This window comes from Schistocerca americana, chromosome 6 (assembly GCF_021461395.2).
Source record: "Schistocerca americana isolate TAMUIC-IGC-003095 chromosome 6, iqSchAmer2.1, whole genome shotgun sequence".
NCBI lineage: Eukaryota > Metazoa > Arthropoda > Insecta > Orthoptera > Acrididae > Schistocerca > Schistocerca americana.
Window position 1 is genome coordinate 260,158,691 of NC_060124.1, and position 20,628 is coordinate 260,179,318.

The 20,628-nt window shown below is 39.9% G+C and overlaps 1 protein-coding gene across 5 annotated transcripts in view; it reads left to right on the plus strand.

Annotated features, from left to right (window-relative positions):
* LOC124619417 (START domain-containing protein 10-like) overlaps positions 1–10,644 on the plus strand; it is a 146,569-nt gene extending 135,925 nt beyond the window's left edge. For all 5 annotated transcript variants that reach the window (XM_047145782.1, XM_047145784.1, XM_047145783.1 and 2 more), the window contains one exon: positions 8,180–10,644. In XM_047145782.1, the coding sequence (XP_047001738.1) occupies positions 8,180–8,266 (87 nt within the window). In that variant the 3' untranslated portion in view covers positions 8,267–10,644. The remainder of the gene's footprint in view (positions 1–8,179) is intronic.
* Positions 10,645–20,628: the final 9,984 nt, after the last annotated feature.

The window sequence follows — 20,628 nt, forward strand, 5'->3', positions numbered from 1 at the left end:
CTTCTTTGCACTCTGCTCATGAACAAGCTCACTCGAACACTATGAGGAAGACTGTCCGACTTCAACTAAGGATGTGGCACACATGTTACTTGGCTGACTGACACAATGAAAATGTACACTTAACTGTTCCACCAACAAATCACAATCTAAGTTCTCCTTGCATGAGTTGAGGAAAAACTGACAACACAAATTAAAAATTTCGACACCCGCACTGCAAGAAAATGAGCACTGTGCTGCGTACGTTCAATGCCGTACAACATAAAAAGTAACTCCAACTATTGATGGTACAAGTGCCAGTCCTCTTTCTGACCGCTGAATACACAAAAAAACGGCCCAGATGTGGTGGCTGCGTCCCAATATGCTGCTATAGTAGCAAAAACGTGAGTAAGCTGAGTTACCCTTTGAAACAACAGCTCTGGCGAAAGACAGACATTATAATACACGTGAACATGCAAACTGTGTGTGAGAATACTGCCAGTGAATGAGAAACTGGAACCTTGGAGCACTGAAAACAACTTAGACCAGCAGCATGAACGAGAAGTCACACTGATACACGCTAACTACTGAGAACCTCATCACATAGACTACAACTGTATCCCGGCAGAAGACATGTTGGTGTGATGAATACTGCCCTCTGACTGGGAGAACAGCCCCATCAAAACTAATTAGCACATGATGAACAATGTGAAAACAAAACTTACTCTGGCAAACAAATCAATAAACAGAGAAATGAGACCGAAATAGCACTGAAACATAAATACTGTGAGAGACGACAATGTGAAAACACACTTTTATCTTGTTGCCACTGAAGTTTGGCAGAAGAGAGGAAACAAGACAGCAACAACAGCAATATACTTCAACACCCATGGACACAGAGTTGTCCTCAGTAAAGCATCTTCGTACTGAAGACTGATTGAAGATACTTTTGAAAGAACAACATTACTGACAAAACAAAACTCAGTTATAATGTCCTTGGATGAATATCCACGCAGCTGCGTGCAACAGAAATATCTCTCCTGTGAAGTTGTCAGTGATGTGCCCTCATGACACACCCCAGAATCATGGTAGGCAGCGGCATGAAGACCTGGGACGTTACTGGGCCAGTTCTGCCAGCGTATGATGGCTGTCGTACTGCTGGTGAAGTGTGCTAAGGACTGGGCCAGGTCTACCAGCGTTTAACACTGATATGGGACTGCTAGTACTGCCAACTGGTAGTGCTATAACTGATCTGCTGATGCTGCTATATGGAACTGCTTGTACTGCTGGCTTTAGGTGTAGGGAATAACTCTCTTTTCACAGTCCGGCAGTGACCTAAAAAGGCGGGAGCAGATGGATATCCAGGTGGCACTGAGAGGGCACGTGACCGGGTGTAGGGAAATGATTCCCTGCTAACATCATTCTGTGCTGTGACGGGTACACAGCATGTTGGCAGGTTGGCACCCCTAGACACTGTGGAGGCAATGTTAAACTCTGTGTTAAGCAGTCCAGGCTATACAAGATGTTAAAAGGGGTTGGGTTGTTTTGGGGAGGGAGACCAGACAGCAAGGTCATCGGTCTCATCGGATTAGGGAAGGATGGGGAAGGAAGTCTGCCGTGCCCTTTCAAAGGAACCATCCCGGCATTTGCCTGGGGTTATTTAGGGAAATCACGGAAAACCTAAATCAGGATGGCCGGACACGGGATTGAACCATCGTCCTGCCGAATGCGAGTCCAGTGTCTAACCACTGCGCCACCTCGCTCGGTGATGTTAAAAGCCATTTACCAATGTCCTACAGGTGGAGTGGCTGCTCACATGGTCTGCCTGGTGTGTGGAGGAAAGGATGGCCAGGCAGATATGGCATTAAGTTCATAAATTTCTCATATGTATTCAGTCTGCTTCCATTTTAATACTTTTGTTATCTAGTTGTATAGCATTCAGTGCACTGGTCGTCTTAAAGCTGTACCAACATGCAGATCAAGTGTGGTTGTGTTCAGTTACTCCTGGCAGTGAACGAATAATGGGAGAATGCTGGGCTCTTGTAGTGGACTCTTCTACCACCTTGTTTTTCCTGGCAGAATATTGTCTGTATTGTCGCCTTTTCTCCATCTGGTACCATTAGATGATGTTCCTCTTCATGTCTGTCCTGGTGTTATATTCTCAATCTGTACTTTGACAGTTGGAAACGCATCTTTGTTTTGATCTTCTGGTCTTTCACAGCTGCAAAACTTGTAACGCAGTGTCCTCATTGGTTGCTTTATGTATAGATGTAATGCACAATTTGAGCTCAATGGCAAGCTTCTTGATGTTATTGTAAGATGCTGTACCTAAAAATTTTAAATCGTGGTCTGGTTTGATGAAGATATAGCTGCCTTATATATATATATATATATATATATATATATATATATATATATATATATATATATATATATATATATATATATATATATATATATATATATAAAAAAAACCTCTCAAGCAATATTTTCATACTGTTAATTTTTAGTCTTCTTTGGTTTTCTTTCACTAGCATTTTCCTTTTATACTCTATGCCCCTCCCCACACACACACACACAGGTGTGCCCTCACATGCAACCCCCCCCCCCCCCCCCATCCCTCCCCCAGTGCACCCCCTTTACACGCACACTTTTTAAAATGTCACACACGTGGCAGATATATGATTAATTAGCGTAACTTGTGAAAAAGGCTGTTTGCTCATATAATGTGATCTTATTAATGTGTCTATTGCTGACTATATCCTACTCTTCAATGGACTGCAGAGTTTCTTTTGTATGAGGAACTATGGCACATTGGAGGCATATGTGAGAGGCTTAACAACAATGTAAAACAGCTTTCTCATATGTAGTGTCATTCATATGGTGGACTGCAAGGAATTGACAGTGTCATACCTCTCCACCTTAGGGGACATCTTGAAGTTATTTTCCCACTCTTGGAATTGGAAACTTGTAGTCCGCATATGGCTTGTTCCTGTGTTGGCAGTACGTAGTGTGTGTCATGAGTAATTCTCAGTATACCCTATTTTAAACAATGGAAACTCCAGGTTGAAATATTAACAGTAAAAGGAAAAGGGTAGATTGCTACTCACTGTAAAGATGACACATTGAGTTGCAGACGGGTACAACCAAAAGACTGTTACACATTTAGCTTTCGTCCAAAGCCTTCTTCAGGAAAGAAAAAACACACACACTCATTCACATAAGGAAGCACACGTCACACACACGACCTCCATATCTGGCAGCTTGGACTGGAATGCAACTGTCATGTTGAATGAAAACATCAATCTGGAGGAGCTGGGGAAGCGATAGCAGGGTATGAGTGGGGGGAGAGAAGGGCATTGTGTGGCGGAGCATGCAGGGTCTAGACGGCAGCGTGAGAAGACTGCGACCAAGCTGAGCGTCAAGAGGCTGTGGGCCAGGGAGATGTGACGGGTGGGTGGGGGAAGGGGAGTGGAGAAGGAGACGAACAGTGAAGGGGGAAGATGGGCATATGTGTTGGCAGAGGGTGGCATACAATGAGGGTAGGAGATGTGAATGGGTAGGAGGTAATAGGACAGAGGGGCAGAACTGTTGGATGGAGGGTACGGGGACAGTAGTTACCAGGGGTTGAGAACGGAATAATTTTGGTGGTGGAGTATGTGTTGTAACAGTTCAGAAAAGTTGGTGGAGGGAGATTCAAGGTGGCCCAGGTTGTGAAACAGCCACTGAAATTGAGCATTTTGTGTTCAGCTGTTTCATAGTCATACCAATATAAAAAGCTGTGCAGTAATTTCAGCAGAGATGGTATATAAAATGGCTGATTTCACAGGTGGCCTGGCTTTTAATAGGGTAGGATAAGTCTGTGACTGGCCTGGATTGGACATATCTTGCACTTAGGCCTTCCACAAGGATATGATCCCTGTGGCAAGGGGTTGGGATTGAGGATGCCATAGGGATGGTGAAGGATGTTATGGATATTGTGGAGGTTGGGTGGGGCCGACAGAACACAACTTTAGGAGGATATCTTGGGTAGGATGTCCCTCGTTTCAGGGCATCAATATACGTAATCAAAGCAGTGACAGAGGATGGGATCCAGTTGATCCAGCATTGGGCAGTATTTTGTGACAAAGGAGGCACTCCTTTGTAGCTTGTTCTTGGAGATGGTGGGAGGCTTTGGGGTATGTGGGGAAATGGCACAGGATGTCTGTCTGCAGGCTAGGCCTGGGGCATAGTGTCTGTCTTTGAAGGCCTTGGTGAGTCCTTCAGTGTTCTGGGAAAGGGAGTTCTTGTCACTGCAGATGGGCTGCTCCTAGTGGACATGATGTATGGGGGGAATTTTTTGGTGTGGGAGGGATGATAACGGTCGAAATGCAGGTACTGTTGGTGGTCAAAGAGCAGGAGGTCAATGCCCAGGAGGGTGGCACAATGAGATGAGGAGGATGAGGTGTGGACGATGGGAGAGAAGGTGTTGAGGTGAAGGAATGAGGATAGGGTGTCTAAGCCCTGAGTCCACATCATGAAAATATCATCTATGAACCTGAACCAACTAAGGGTTTCAAAGGAGAAGGAGTTGTGTGTTAGGATGCAGTTAGAAAGGTGTATGAGGAATTAGTAGTGGATTTGAAGTCTGAAGGATGTTGGGAAAGGTAGTGTTCAGTAGGGCATGAGGGATGTTGGTGTATGGGAAAGTGGGAGAATCTCTGACTGCAGGTACAATGATTGGTCAGGATTTGTGTTATGGTTGTGTATGGCTGTCCTTTCTTCTATTGAAAGGTTATTGTTCTTAGGAAGAGACTAGGGAAAGATGGCGAGGCAAGGTTGGAGGTAAGGAATTTCTGGAATGTGACCAGGGTGTAGTTTGTCTGTGTGTGTGTGTGTGTGTGTGTGTGTGTGTGTGTGTGTGTGTGGGTGGGTGGGTGTGGGGGGGGGGGGGGGGGGGGGGAGGAATCACTGTTGGGTGGTGTTATATACTGAGAGAGGCAGGGTTCAGTGTTGTGACTAGGTTGGCTTTGATCGGAGGGATGGGTGGCAAAGAAATGTTTCCATTGCAGGGATCAGGAGGAGAGTTGTCTTTGACAAGTCAGTATGGTTTAATTTGAGTGTAGGGCTAAAAGTGAGGCCTTTGGATAGAACTTAAATTTCTGTTGGGCTGAGGACTTTGCTGGAGACGTCAGCAACAGTGTTTTGGTTCTGAATTTAGTAGTGTTGGTAGGGAGCTTTAGGGGGTGTGACAAGTTGGAGAGGTCAGATGGGCAGGGTTTGGGTGCTATGAGGGATTAACAAGGAGGAACACTGTTGGTAGGATAGGGGTTGAATAGTGGTGCCCAAAGATGGCAGGAGGTTGTCAACAAGTTGGATAATTTATGGAGGTGATGTCTGGAACACTCCTCCACAGAGAGCAAGGGATTAAGTTTCAGAGATGTGTTGTATGTAGTAGGGATTACATAATAGCAGTATCTTGCAGAGGAAGCAGAGGTGGTCCTGGTATGCCTGTGCCAAGGAGATGTGTTTTTGCAGAGCCAGGTTTGTGAGGATCAGAGACATGCAGAATCTGAAAAGGCAAAGGTCATTGTGAAATGAGGAGTAGGATCAAAAGAAGCAATTTTTATGTTTAGGCTGTTGGGAAAGGGGAGAATTCCATGGTTTAAGCAAAATTTACAGAATAGGATGTGAGACTTGGTTTTAGCCACAGAATGGGATACTTTTCTGAATTGATGCTGAAAGATGGAGCAGTGGTATATTGTGGCAGGGATGGCATAAGGGAAACGGAAATGACGACGCAGAATTGCGCGAGTGAAGGTGTTAGGTGGTTGTGAGGGGAGCTGTATAACAGAAAAGATGCATAAGAGATACATAAAGAAACACAAAAACATACACAGGTATGTGAAAATATGAAAAATGCATGAAACCACTTAATAATGTGTGCAGATATGTAAAAAGCTTACAGAAACTTCAGAGAAAAGGAATGTATGAGGCATGGGGGTATGGGAAAACCCAGGTGCAAGACCTGCCCAATCCATTCATCCATCCACCCACCCACCTAGCACTTACTATTCCGGCCCTGTCACATAAATATCCTACCCCATCACAGGCCAGGCCACCTGTGACAACAGCCATGTCATATATCAGTTCTGCTGCAATCATTGCACTGCTTTTTGTATCATCACTTTCACATAACTTACACAATCCAAGTAGTGCACAGTAGGAAAGTTGTATGGAGGCATTTGCGGTGACATCTCATGTCAATGATAGGAGCCCATCATAATGTAATATGTTTACATCCAGTGTAAATATTGTGTATGAATCGTAGGTGTACGTATGATTCATTATGTATTGGAGGCTGGCTGAGGTGGCACAGGTAAATGAAAAACCCTTCATGATATGCATTTTCAGCTCTTGTTACAGCGCTCATCTTTAGAAGGTTAGTACACACTGTTATGCACCGTTGAGACTCAGTGCCACAGTACTTTGATGTGGACTGCTTATGGTAGACTTCTTCGCCATGCCACACAAAGAATCATGTCCACATCTAGGTTTGATTCAGGGACAGCAGAAAGCTGAAAGTAGTCATCAAGTGAGCTGCTGAAAAAGCATACTGTGTGAAAATGGAGCAAAGTTGCTGAAGTAGTTTTTCAGAAAATGTTTTACTTGTAACACAAAAAATAAAATACCACATAGTTCAGATCCACATGTTTTTTCTATACAGAATTGTTTTAAACAATTACAGGGAAACAGTTGGGTAAAAATATTTCATTATTTCAAATTGTAAGTCTCACCTAAAAGCCTGAGGATGAGGTGGTTATATTTTCGTTATTTGTCATATTTATTACAATACTTAAAAGTTGAGTGACTCACTGCCCGTTGTTTGAAGAACTTGCAGTGAATTAGAGGTGCATATTTTGACTGGTATTCTGAGGGAAGCAGAAACTGGCAGTCTGAAATTAATGCTAGGTTAAAAGGCAGAGTGGAAAAAGTGACTCGATGGGAATTAGATCCCACTATCTTTTTGCTTTGCAGTCACATGGTCTATTGCTAGACCACCATACCAGGTGTGAATTAGATCCCACTTGCTGAGTTCTCGAGGCCCTGCTGTTCCCTCCAGTCGCTGCAGCCGTTCACTAGGTGACAATGGTATAGTTTTCACAACTTAATTTTAATTCATCATAATTCAGACAGTTTGTACAAAATATTTATAAATTATGTATAAAAATCTTCTTCCTGAGTTAGTATACCTAATGTGAGATTAATGATATGGTTATAATAAAGGGAAACATTCCACGTAGGAAAAATATATCTAAAAACAAAGATGATGTGACTTACCAAATGAAAGTGCTGGCAGGTCGACAGATACACAAACAAACACACAAAATTCAAGCTTTCGCAACAAACTGTTGCCTCATCAGGAAAGAGGAAAGGAGAGGGAAAGACGAAAGGGTGTGGGTTTTAAGGGAGAGGGTAAGGAGTCATTCCAATCCCGGGAGCGGAAAGACTTACGTTAGGGGGGAAAAAAGGAAAAAAGGACGGGTATACACTCGCGCACACACACACACACATATCCATCCACACATAACAGATTAATTTGCACGTATAGACAGATTGAACAAGTGACTTACTGTTAGATTTGTATATACAGAGATCACCTAACCATGTGTATCTTTTTCATTTCAGAGTGTTCAGAGATAGTGGCAGGATGCCATTCCATGTTTGGTTGGGGCATATGCTAATGTAGTTCAGGAAAAAATGTGCCAGTGATTGAAACATAGGTTCCACAGATTAAATGTTGTATGATGATTCTCTTTAGAAACAACTCTCACTTGTTAAAAAGAAGTTGATAAGCTTTAATAGGTTATCAAATACAGTGTTGTAACTGCTTGGACTGTTCTTTCTGATTTGTTTTATTATGAATACTGAATATTTTGTTCAAGAAGATAACTTATTTTCCTCACTGTCATATGAATGTCGTACTTACTGACTAATCTCTTATACTTCAGGGCGCGAATGATTGCTGATGTCTGTTGTAGCTTTTTTTTCATGCTGTGTGCCTTCTGAGTCTAGTTTTTCAGCTGTTCACATCATTATTACATTAAACTTTTTGAAACTTTGCTAACAGTTCTAAATGACAAAATTTTTCTGCTATTGCAGATTTTATCTAATTTGTTTATTTATTGTATGGTGTTTGTGTGATTTATTTGCTGTTTTTCAGTGTGTCATTTCAACATTGGAAGCTTCTGTGAGAAATAAGGATGGATGCACGTTTGATGAGCAGTGCGACTTACATTCAAAGCATTAGTTGATCTCATTTACTATGATGTTAGAGTACAGAATTTACAGGAACTTTATACATTCGTCAAAGAAAAATGAAGATGTTCTTCCTTTTCAAAAGTATTGATATAAATAATATTACATTTGTTCTTCCTGCACATTTTTGTGCGTTCTGTAAGGCAGTTGACAGTTGCTGCAAATGTACTTGAGGAGTTAATTGGTGCTATTGTAATATCATTGTTATGTTGTTTCTACCACAGCATTGCAGTTTTGTAAGTAAGTGGCATTTCATCTATTGATGAATTGTCAGAAGTAGATTTTGTTGGCAAATTTTTACTTTTTTTCCATAAAATTTGTTGCTTATATAAAGTATACTTTAGGGCAGTAATATTTTACTTCTTTTATCAGCTATTGTCAAAAACGTGCACAACATGTGCAATGAGCTAACAGTATTTTTATTCAATAAGTAGCTTAGTACTTAGCAAACAGACTAGTCTTGCACCAAATTTATTACAGATGACATGTTTCTTGCATTGCATCTGAAGTTCAGTAATATTGCCTATAAATATATATTAAGAATGTTATTTAAATTACACTGTTCCTAGTGAAGAAAAGCACGTCAGTAATTTTAAGTTTGTTTTCTTTTCTCTGTGTTTTCCATTTTATTTTCACCAAAGAAATTGAGGCAAATGTCCGAATATATGTTACAAGTGAGAAGCAGAAGTAATTAAAGATTTTTTTTGTGACTGTATAGACTGAACTTGCATTATTCGTCTGTTTTCTATGAGAAATTGTGTGAAACGCACATTTGTAGCTCATTTTACAATTTAAAATGGCAATGTATTATTAAAAGATTAAAAAGTTGTACTTTATTTTGTATACATGGTACAAATCATGACAGATGTGATATACTGTGTTATTTATGTGAATACAGATTATTGTATGAATATTTTATCTGATCTGAGAAAGTAATATTTCAATAGTTATGAAGCATTGTCACCTACATTTTTTGATAATATGTTATGTGTAGTTGGTTGTTGTTAATGATGTTATGAAGACTTAAAATTTGGAGAACTCGTGTTGTTGAAATATGGATATAACAAACAGGTTTTCCTGGTTGTAAATGTACTTAAAGGATAACATTCCCAATGTTCAGAACCAGATGAAGTGTGGGCTGTGCCTTACCTACCACAAGTCATTATTTAATTATTTGTTACTATTTTCTTATATTTATTACCATCACGTATTATTTTGGTTTTGTCTTCTAGGGAGGCCTCAAATTATAAAAAAAGTTACAGATATGTTAAAATTGTCATCTTGTTTTTAGATAACGGCGAAGTGTGTCATGGTAATGGATAAATGCTTCCTACTCCATGCCCTCTGATTTCTTTTATTTTGCCACCACATCAGTGGCAATGTGATAAAGTTACTTAACTGAGAATACTGCTGTTTATAAGTAATACCTATAATTAGTGTTCTTGTGGTGAGAATGGAAGTTGTAACATGAGCAATAAATATAAAAGTTAAATTTCAGTGAATACTTCATTAATCTTGGTAGAAGAGGAAGGGGTGCAGACAAAGATGGAAGAAAGTTATGCGTATTAGTAAGGTTAAAACTGTCTGAAACTTTTTTACATGTCACTATAGAAATAAAAAATAAAAAATTATGCCATTGGCATAACTCTCATTCTCATGGTTTGTAGTCGAGGTTTTGCATATTTGAAAGAAAAGAAGTGTCTGCTTTTGTACTGGTGAGCGGGGCGTTCTCTTACATCTCAAGTTTTTGTTTCGCTTCTGGCATACATCTTTCAACATTTACTGCTGTAATGTACTGATACACTTGTAATTCGAGACAGTTCCTTATTATTCAGGGATGTATTACAAAACTTGAGGAGAAGCACATAGGTATAGCTTACTTACTTCGGGTACTTATTTATTTAATGAGATAAAATATCACCTTAAATCATTTTTTTCTGATTTTAGTATGGATTTAGGACAGTATGAGTATCTGCTACCAATGTACAAAGAATCATTGGAGCTCTGCTAATGCAAGTGAGAGGAAGATATGTAGTGAGTGAAACTGATGTTATTTAAATGCAGTGTATATTTCTTTAATTCTTGCAAGTTAAGTAAGTGAAAATCACATTAACATTTCAGTTGCAAGTAATTCTCACTCCCTCTCCTAGCCCTCTCTCAATTAATTGATAGAGGTTGTATGATGAAACTGCTATCTTGATCAAAGATAGAATTAACTTCAAGTTAAATAATTGTAAAATTGATTTTGGTGAAGATTGTGACAAGATTTCATGTGAAGTAAGAAACAATCATTCATGTATGGTTTACAATTTCTTGTTGAATTGTGCTCTTGTTTGAAACATAATGACAAATAAACATGGAGATAAGAAATCAAGTTTTCACAGTCATTGTTCAAGTAAACTAATGCTCATTATAGATTCCTTCCCAGTTTTTAGCAGTACTTGAAAGTATTCTTATCTTTCTTTTTATCAACTGTTTGATGTTAGGAAAACAATTTTTTACCTTCATTTTATAACAGATCTCCTAAATTTGTCTTTTTCCACAATTCTGAAATTATGAAAACATACGAAGTCTCCTCTCATAACAGATACAAATCAGTTACCAATGTCATTGTTACTCATGATCTTTTCTTTCATTTTTAGGTTTCAGTACGTCAGTCAGTAGAAACGAAACAGGATTACTTTGTTGTCTGCCTGCGTGCCTGCCTGTTCAGTTGTTAAAAATCCTTTTTCTCAGGAATGAGTAGGCATATCAGGTTGCAATGTATGTCACATATTAAGGTGTATTGCCACTTGGTGGTGCAAAAAGTTAAAGCTTCTAAGTCAGTGCACTCAAAAGATATGGCCACTTATGTCATCTATTTTGAAACTCACAAACTCTCTCTCTCTCTCTCTCTCTCTCTCTCTCTCTCTCTCTCTCTCTCTCTCTCTCTCTCATGACATTATGCAGTTTGAACATTTTAGGTCAGATAAATTTTTGGACAGCCCACTAAACACACACTGCGGGTTGTCAGACTATGCATCTGATAGTATACAAGTTCAGGGACAGTGACATAGATGTGGTTTCTGTCAGAATTTGTTAATAGAGATTAGGGATGGGAAATGAGAGCCCATGTCGTGAGATGCTTGAGAACTTCATGAATTGTTTCCTATGAAGCATGCCTCATGACACAAGACTGTAAGCACACTTCTGACTTAACAACACCTTGCTGCACTGAGTGTCTGAGGATGACAACAGATTGGACTCATGTGGAATGTGCCAGTAGCACGAGTTATTAGCAGAAGTATGGCGTCCTATTCACAATGAATAGTACAAGTGCAGTCTGGTAGGCATGCGACATCAAACCCACATGGGAAGGTAAGCCTTTTCTATTTCAGTATATCATCCATTTTTTCTTATAAGAAAGACCCTTCCCCAAATCTGCTGCTGTACGAATAACAGATGCATCACAATGTGCAATTGAAATGGCGCAGCAACTGGAAACATACTACGAAGTTGAAGTATGCAGGACGGTATGATTCTTGTGGACAAAACATCTAAATTGCACACAGATTCATTCTGAAATTCAGGCTGTATACAGACCAAATGCAAATCATGTCCAGCCATAGTGAAATAGTGCCAACAGTTTGACGAAGGCTGCTGATCAGGAGGTTTCAATCTTATAGCATGCAATATCCATTTTTTTCACAAGCTGAAAGAACAAGCAAGAGGAAAATGAGTTTCCAACAATGAGGACATTCACACAGTGATTCTCAAACATCTTTGTGACCTGTAAGTGGGTGTCTATAGTCAAATAATTTAATGATTGGTAGAGCACTCCAGTGGTTGTTTACTAAGGCCAGGTGACTGTTGAAAAACAGTGTAATGTGTCTGTGTCACTTTGAAGTGTACTGCAGCAGTCAATATCAGTTACCTCGGCTACGATAACAATGTGTCCTCTTGTATTTATGCAGGAATTACTGATACTGATAATATGTTACTTATTTCCGGGGGATTAAAGGTTTTTTAAATATGTTCTGTAGGGATGAAACATTTTGATGATGTTTTACTAAGTATGGCACAAATTAGACAGGTTTTCTTTGTAGGAGCCTCATGCAATAACTGCCTTACCTACCTCCGCTCAGTCCTCACACACACTGATAAAGGGAAGACATCAGAAAAGGCCAACTGATTCAGCTCATATTTGGTATGTTGCTTGTGTACAACCTAAAATGAAAGACTAAAATATTTTGTCTGAACACTCCTCCATGTTTGAGAAAACCACCCTTAAAGTACATTATGCGTAATTGTGTCAAAATTGATGGAATCAATAGATAATTGAAAACTGAGCCTTTATGACAACATATAGGGGGTCCGCAAATGCATATTTTCCTGGAAATCAAGAAAAGAAAGTATTGTAACTGTCACTTATGTACACACAAGGTATACTGTTCAACTAAAGCCCTGCTAGCATAGTGACCAGGGCATCTGGTTGGGGAGCGGAGAATGTGTGTACAATTCCCAGATGTATCCAGCAGTTTGTATTTTTTCTGCATTGAATTTGGTAGCAATAGGAGGGTTAAAGTAAGTAAGTCAATAAGAAGTTGTAACAATATATCTAAAAACAAAGATGATGTGACTTACCAAACGAAAGCGCTGGCACGTCGATAGACACACAAACAAACACAAACATACACACAAAATTCAAGCTTTCGCAACAAACTGTTGCCTCATCAGGAAAGAGGGAAGGAGAGGGAAAGACGAAAGGAAGTGGGTTTTAAGGGAGAGGGTAAGGAGTCATTCCAATCCCGGGAGCGGAAAGACTTACTCCCGGGATTGGAATGACTCCTTACCCTCTCCCTTAAAACCCACTTCCTTTCGTCTTTTCCTCTCCTTCCCTCTTTCCTGATGAGGCAACAGTTTGTTGCGAAAGCTTGAATTTTGTGTGTATGTTTGTGTTTGTTTGTGTGTCTATCGACGTGCCAGCGCTTTCGTTTGGTAAGTCACATCATCTTTGTTTTTAGATATATTTTTCCCATGTGGAATGTTTCCCTCTATTAATTCATATCAGAAGTTGTAACAAGATAGACAAATTTGTCAAATGACTTGGATTACTAAAGTATTAAAGTTTTAAGTCTCATTCTATGAAAATAATTCTGAGTAAGACTGCTGCAATTGGTAGTATACATAAAATAATGTGTTTGTGCATGACACAATATTGCATCATAGCATATGGAAAATTGTTGCCCACCGTTTTCCTGTGTTTATAGGAAACTGAAGATTAATTTGGTCCTGAATGTATAGAAGAGGCCAGTCTTATAACAGACTCATTAGAATACATTTATTTCACTTACTCCAAATCTGGGAAATTGACAAATTCAATTTACAAAATGTACCTTGAGAACATTGTAAACCCATATGTTGCTGATAATGAGTTTTGTCTGATATTGGATTACTGGAGGGGGAAAAATTAGTGCTGCAGTGTGTGGTAGCATGTTTATAGATGACGAAGATCAACTAACTTGCACAATAGAAGTAATACCAGCAAATAGTACATCTATGCGCCAGCCTTGTGATGATTATTTTTGGACCACTGTGTGGGCAAAATAACGGTACACAGCATATTTCATGATCAACTTTTAGCAACAATTTTTCAGGAAATGTTATATGTGTAGCATGTGTCTAAACTAATTTTCAAAAAAGAGATATTTTAAAATGCAAACAACATCTGTTTTCTGCCAACATTTTGGAAGGAACGATGTAGTTCCGTGAAGATTGCATTCATCAGATGTTGTTGGTGCTGAGAGTGCATTTGTTTCAAACAGTTATATGAGAAGTACAGTGTGTCTAATTGTACGAAGGAAACAGGACATGTAACAGAGTGAGTGAAAGAGCCATTGTAAAGTGACCTGGATTAAATTTTTAATTAATTCCTTACTAATTCATGTTGTTTGAGAAATTTATTTGCCTACCTTGTTATTCCACACTGACTGATTTACCTTACTAATCTTCCTATTACTACCAAATTTGGGAGAAAAAACCCTGTAGAACTCACGTGGGAATTGAACACAGTTTCTCTGCTCTCCAGCAGCCTTAGCTGATACGCCAGCGCTGTTTATAATGAGTTGTGCTTACGTTACTTGTACATAAGAGGTAGTTGTAAAAATTTCTTTCCTTTATTTGAAGGAAAATCTGCATTTGTGGAGCCGAGGAGCATGGGAAAGGGTAATCCTATTCTACCAGTTGTTAGGTTTTCTTCCTGTTCCATTCACGTATGAAGCACCTGAGGAATGATGGTTAGAATGCCACTCTCTCTCTCTCTCTCTCTCTCTCTCTCTCTCTCTCTCTCTCTCTCTCTCTCTCCCTCCCCGCCCCCCCCCCCCCCCCCCCCCCCTTTGTGAAACTTCGTTAATAGACTTTCCAGGGGTAGTTTATGTCTATCTCCAAGAGTGTTACGGTTCAGTTCTTCAGTATATCTGTGCCACTGTCTCGTGCGTTAAACAAACTTGTGACTATACATTCAGTATCCCCTGTTAGGTCTATCTGGTACGGGTGCCTCACACTTCAGCAATATTCTAGAACCTGTTGCACGAGTCTCCTTTGTAGACTGATTGCACTTCCCCATTGTTCTACAAATAAACTGATGTCTACTACCTGGTTTACCCATGACTGAACCTGTGTGATCATTTCATTTCATATCCTTACAAAGTGTTACACCCATGTATTTGTATGGGTTGGTCAAATCCAACCGTGACCCATTCATATTATAGCTAAAGGATACTATGTTTTTTCAGTTTTTGAAGTGCAAAATTTTACATTTCTGAACATTTAAAACAAGCTGTCAATCTCTGCTATCTTGAATGTGACTGAATATTTATGCAGCTTCTTTCAAATAGTACTTTATTATAGACAACTGAATCATCTGCAAAAAGTCTGACATTAATCTTGTCTGCAAGGTCATTAATCTACAACATGAACAGCAAGGATCCCAACACACTTCCTTGGGGCACAGTCAAAGTTACTTCTACATTTGATAATGACTCCCCATCCAAGATAACATGTTGCATCCTCCTTACCAAAGTCCTCAATCCAGTCATAAATTTCACTTGATACCTACCGTATATGATTGGTCTTTTGGCAATAAGGATATGTGTGGTACTGAGTCAAATGCTTTTTGTAAATCGGGAAGTACATTATTACTGTTATTCCATTATTTGTTGATCATGTTAATTTTGAGTATATATCTTGCAGTTCAGCAGTAGGAAACATGGATGCCTGACTGACATGTGCAGCACACTGAGAAGGTTGAGAATACAAAATCATATTTTCAGAAATAGTCACAGAAGACTTAAAAAACATATAGCATACATTATGTCATACTAAGTGCCATCATAAGCTAATGTCTTGTTTCTTCCACAGAAGGGCTCCTTGAAAGCATTCATTAATGATCAGTTTTGATGCTTCCACTGTCAGTTTTTTGCTCCGGGATTGTGGAAGTTTCTTCATCTTATTGCTCTTATCTGAAATATGACTGCTTTTAGTGCAGAATACAAAGATGTAAAATTGTCATAATATGTAAATCAGGAGACTGGAGAGGCTTCAGCTTTTTTGGAGTGTTATGGCAGTATTCCTATTGTCACTGTCCTGTTTTCATCTACATATGTACTCTACTTTATGTACCCCTTCAAATCCAAACATAATTTGTTTACACTCACACATACACTACTGGCCATTAAAATTGCTACACCAAGAAGAAATGCAGATGATAAACGGGTATTCATTGGACAAATATATTATACTAAAACTGACATGTGATTACATTTTCATGCAATTTGGGTGTATAGATCCTGAGAAATCAGTACCCAGAACAACCACCTCTGGCCGTAATAACGGCCTTGATACACCTGGGCATTGAGTCAAACAGAGCTTGGATGGCATGTACAGGTACAGCTGCCCATGCAGCTTCAGCACGATATCACAGCTCATCAAGAATAGTGACTGGCGTATTGTGACGAGCCAGTTGCTTGGCCACCATTGGCCAGATGTTTTCAATTGGTGAGAGATCTGGAGAATGTGCTGGCCAGGGCAGCAGCCGAACATTTTCTGTATCCAGAAAGGCCTGTACAGCACCTGCAACATGCGGTCGTGCGTTGTCCTCCTGAAATATAGGGTTTCGCAGGGATCGAAAGAAGGGTAGAGCCACGGGCCATAACACATCTGAAATGTAACATCCGCTGTTCAAAGTGCTGTCAATGTGAACAAGAGGTGACGAAGATGTGTAACCAATGGCACCCCATACCATCACGCCGGGTGATATGCCAGTATGGCGATGACGAATACACACTTCCAATGTGTGTTCACCACGATGTCGCCAAATGCGTATGCGACCATCATGATGCTGTAAACAGAACCTGGATTCATCCGAAAAAATGACGTTTTCCATTCGTACACCCAGGTTCGTCGTTGAGTACACCATCGAAGGCACTCCTGTCTGTGATGCAGCGTCAAGGGTAACTGCAGCCACAGTCTCCGAGCTGATAGTCCATGCTGCTGCAAACGTCATCAAACTGTTCGTGCAGATGGTTGTTGTCTTGCAAACGTCACCATCTGTTGACTCGGGGATCGAGACGTGGCTGCACGATCCGTTACAGCCATGAGGATAAGATGTCTGTCATCTCGACTGCTAGTGATACGAGGCCGTTGGGATCCAGCACTGCGTTCCGTATTACCCTCCTGAACCCACCAATTCCATATTCGGCTAACAGTCATTGCATCTCGACCAACGCAAGCAGCAATGTCGCAATACGATAAACCGTAATGGCGATAGGCTACAATCCGACCTTTATCAAAGTCGGAAACGTGATGGTACGCATTTCTCCTCCTTACATGAGGCATCACAACAACGGTTCACCAGGCAACAGCGGTCAACTGCTGTTTGTGTATGAGAAATCGGTTGGAAACTTTCCTCATGTCAGCACGTTGTAGGTGTCGCCACCAGCGCCAACCTTGTGTGAATGCTCTGGAAAGCTAATCATTTGCACATCACAGCATCTTCTTCCTGTCTGTTAAATTTCGCGTCTGTAGCACGTCATCTTCGTGGTGTAGCAATTTTAATGGCCAATAGTGTACTTGTCTTTAATGTATCACTGTGTCACATTGCCCATTATTTATTCAATGAAATGTAGGTTTCCAATTACATTGCAACTTATTACCCACCCGTAAACAAGCAGACTGACCTCTTCGCTTTGTGGTTGGAGCAGAGCAGAAATAATTGTGTAAATACAAACAAGAGGTGATATTAGTGTCCCACAAATTTGAGAGATGCCAGAGAGAAGTTCAACAGAAAGCCAAGGCCCATTGTTATCAATGTTATTAGTAATTAGAAATGTTAGTGAAGCACTAATCATCAATCAGGTTACTCTAGAAATCAACTATTTGCAGTTGCTGAACTCAAAAGTGTACTACATACACATCAAGCAAGAAATTCAAGGCAAGGTGATACTCTTGTTTCACTCAATCCATAATAGTTGTCATGCTGTTACAGATACCAAGCAGAGCTGAAGCATTTTCTGTAATTAAAGAATTACATTGAAGTCATTCTTTGATTCCTTGCGAAAGGTCCCAGGCTTAGTTGCATCAGTTCACTTTGAATTGGGGTACTTTATTCGTGAGTCAAGCTTCACCATCAGAAGATTTTTCATACTACAAAAAGGGCTGCTATTAAGAATGTGAATTTGGGACCCCAGGAGAGTACAAAAATTCAGTTGGAGGAACCAGTTGGTATGGAGGAATTTCATGTTAGGCCCTAACACAGATAATGAACTGCGGAATAAATTCCAAAATCTTTTTCAATTTGTGACAGCTATGTAAAATGCACCTGTATTCCAAGAACAATGATGAATAAAATAATAATAATAGTCACGAAATTTTATTTTTATTCTTGGTGCCAACTATTCACTTATAAAGTTTTTGGCCTGGTTCTTTGATGTCCTTAGATTAGTTAGGTTTAAGTAGTTCTAAGTGCTAGGGGACTGATGACCTCAGATGTTAAGTCCCATAGTGCTCAGAGCCATTTGAACCAATAACTGCTTAAGTGTAGTTTTTGTTCTAAGGTAACCTGATACATATTTTAGAATGGAATGAAAAACATAGCTGTGCAATGATGTGCAACTGGATGGGTTCTGCTTGGTAGCTTGTAAAAGTCTTGCGGATGAGTTGTTCTGTTGTTGCAAAGACAGTGCACAGTCAATGTTTGGAAACACTCCTGTTAGAAGAATAGATGTGATTAAATCAGACACCCTGGGGATAGGCAATATAATAGTCCCCATTTTACTGTATTATTTTAAACATATTCGTTAAGAAACTTACCTACGTATGTCTTCAGCAGAGATCTTCTTGGGGTGTCTGTACTCACGTAGTGCATCTCAGTGGCAGCTGGCCACTATACTGATGTGCAGTCAGTGGAGCTCATCTGTTTGGATGTAGAATCAGATATCTGGATCACTGGGTCTTTAGTTTTGGCACTGCTGGTGCTACATGCAGGGTGTCACAAAAGTGGGAAAATTTTAAGTACTTTGAAAAGAAAAGTTGAAGGAATGTTGAAAAACTTTTATTTTAGGTTCACAATGTATTGTACAGGACTAGAAAATGTGTGACTAGCTTGCATTTTAAAAGGTACATCAGTGATATACTGTCCATTTCGCTGTGTACATTCTGTAAGTCATCCTCTAAGGCTTTTCATAGTCTGGTGCACTATGCCACCTAGGATGTTGGAAATTTACCCAATGTCTGTGTAGTGAGCTGAGCTAGGGTTCTTGATCCATCCTGATGTATAACGCTTTTTAGATGCTCAATAAAAAGTTACAGACTGGAATGTATGGAGGCTGGAGTAACATGTGGTGTTAGCATTACTCAAAATTACACAATCTCTAAACAAACATTTTATTGCTGTCAGACTGTTTGACAATGTGGGAGTGGATCCTGTCCTGTTGAAACTGTTGTTGTGGTCTTCAGTCCTGAGACTGGTTTGATGCAGCTCTCCATGCTACTCTATCCTGTGCAAGCTTCTTCATCTCCCAGTAACTACTGCAACCTACATCCTTCTGAATCTGCTTAGTGTATTCATCTCTTGGTCTCCCTCTACGATTTTTACCCTCCACACTGCCCTCCAATACTAAATTGGTGATCCCTTGATGCCTCAGAACATGTCCTACCAACCGATCCCTTCTTCTGGTCAAGTTGTGCCACAAACTCCTCTTCTCTGCAATTCTATTCAATACCTCCTCATTAGTTATGTGATCTACCCATCTAATCTTCAGCATTCTTCTGTAGCACCACATTTCAAAAGCTTCTTTTCTCTTCTTGTCCAAACTATTTATCGTCCATGTTTCTCTTCCATACATGGCTACACTCCATACAAATACTTTCAGAAACGACTTCCTGACACTTTAATCTATACTCGATGTTAACAAATTTCTCTTCTTCAGAAACACTTTCCTTGCCATTGCCAGTCTACATTTTATATCCTCTCTACTTCAACAATCATCAGTTATTTTGCTCCACAAATACCAAAACTCCTTTACTACTTTAAGTGTCTCATTTCCTAATCTAATTCCCTCAGCATCACATGAGCTAACTCTACTACATTCCATTATCCTCGTTTTGCTTTTGTTGATGTTCATCTTATATCCTCCCTTCAATGCACTGTCCATTCTGTTCAACTGCTCTTCCAAGTCCTTTGCTGTCTCTGACAGAATTATAATGTCATCGGCGAAACACAAAGTTTTTATTTCTTCTCCATGAATTTTAATATCTACTCCGAATTTTTCTTTTCTTTCCTTTACTGCTTGCTCAATGTACAGATTGAATGACATTGGGGAGAGGCTACAACCCTGTCTTACTCCCTTCCCAACCACTGCTTCCCTTTCATGCCCCTCAACTCTTATAACTGCCATCTGGTTTCTGTACAAATTGTAAATAGCCTTTCGCTCCTTGTATTTTACCCCTGCCAACTTTAGAATTTGAAAAAGAGTATTCCAGTCAGCATTGCCAAAAGCTTTCTCTAAGTCTACAAATGCTAGGAACGTAGGTTTGCCTTTCCTTAATCTTTCTTCTAAGATAAGTCTTAGGGTCAGTGTTGCCTCATGTGTTCCAATATTTCTACGGAATCCAATCTGATCTTCCCCGAGGTCGGCTTCTACCAGTTTGTCCATTTGACTGTAAAGAATTCGCGTTAGTAATTTGCAGCTGTGACTTATTAAACTGATAGTTTTGTAATTTTCACATCGGTCTACACCTGCTTTCTTTGGGAGTGGAATTATTATATTCTTCTTAAAGTCTGAGGGTATTTCGCCTGTCTCATACATCTTGCTCACC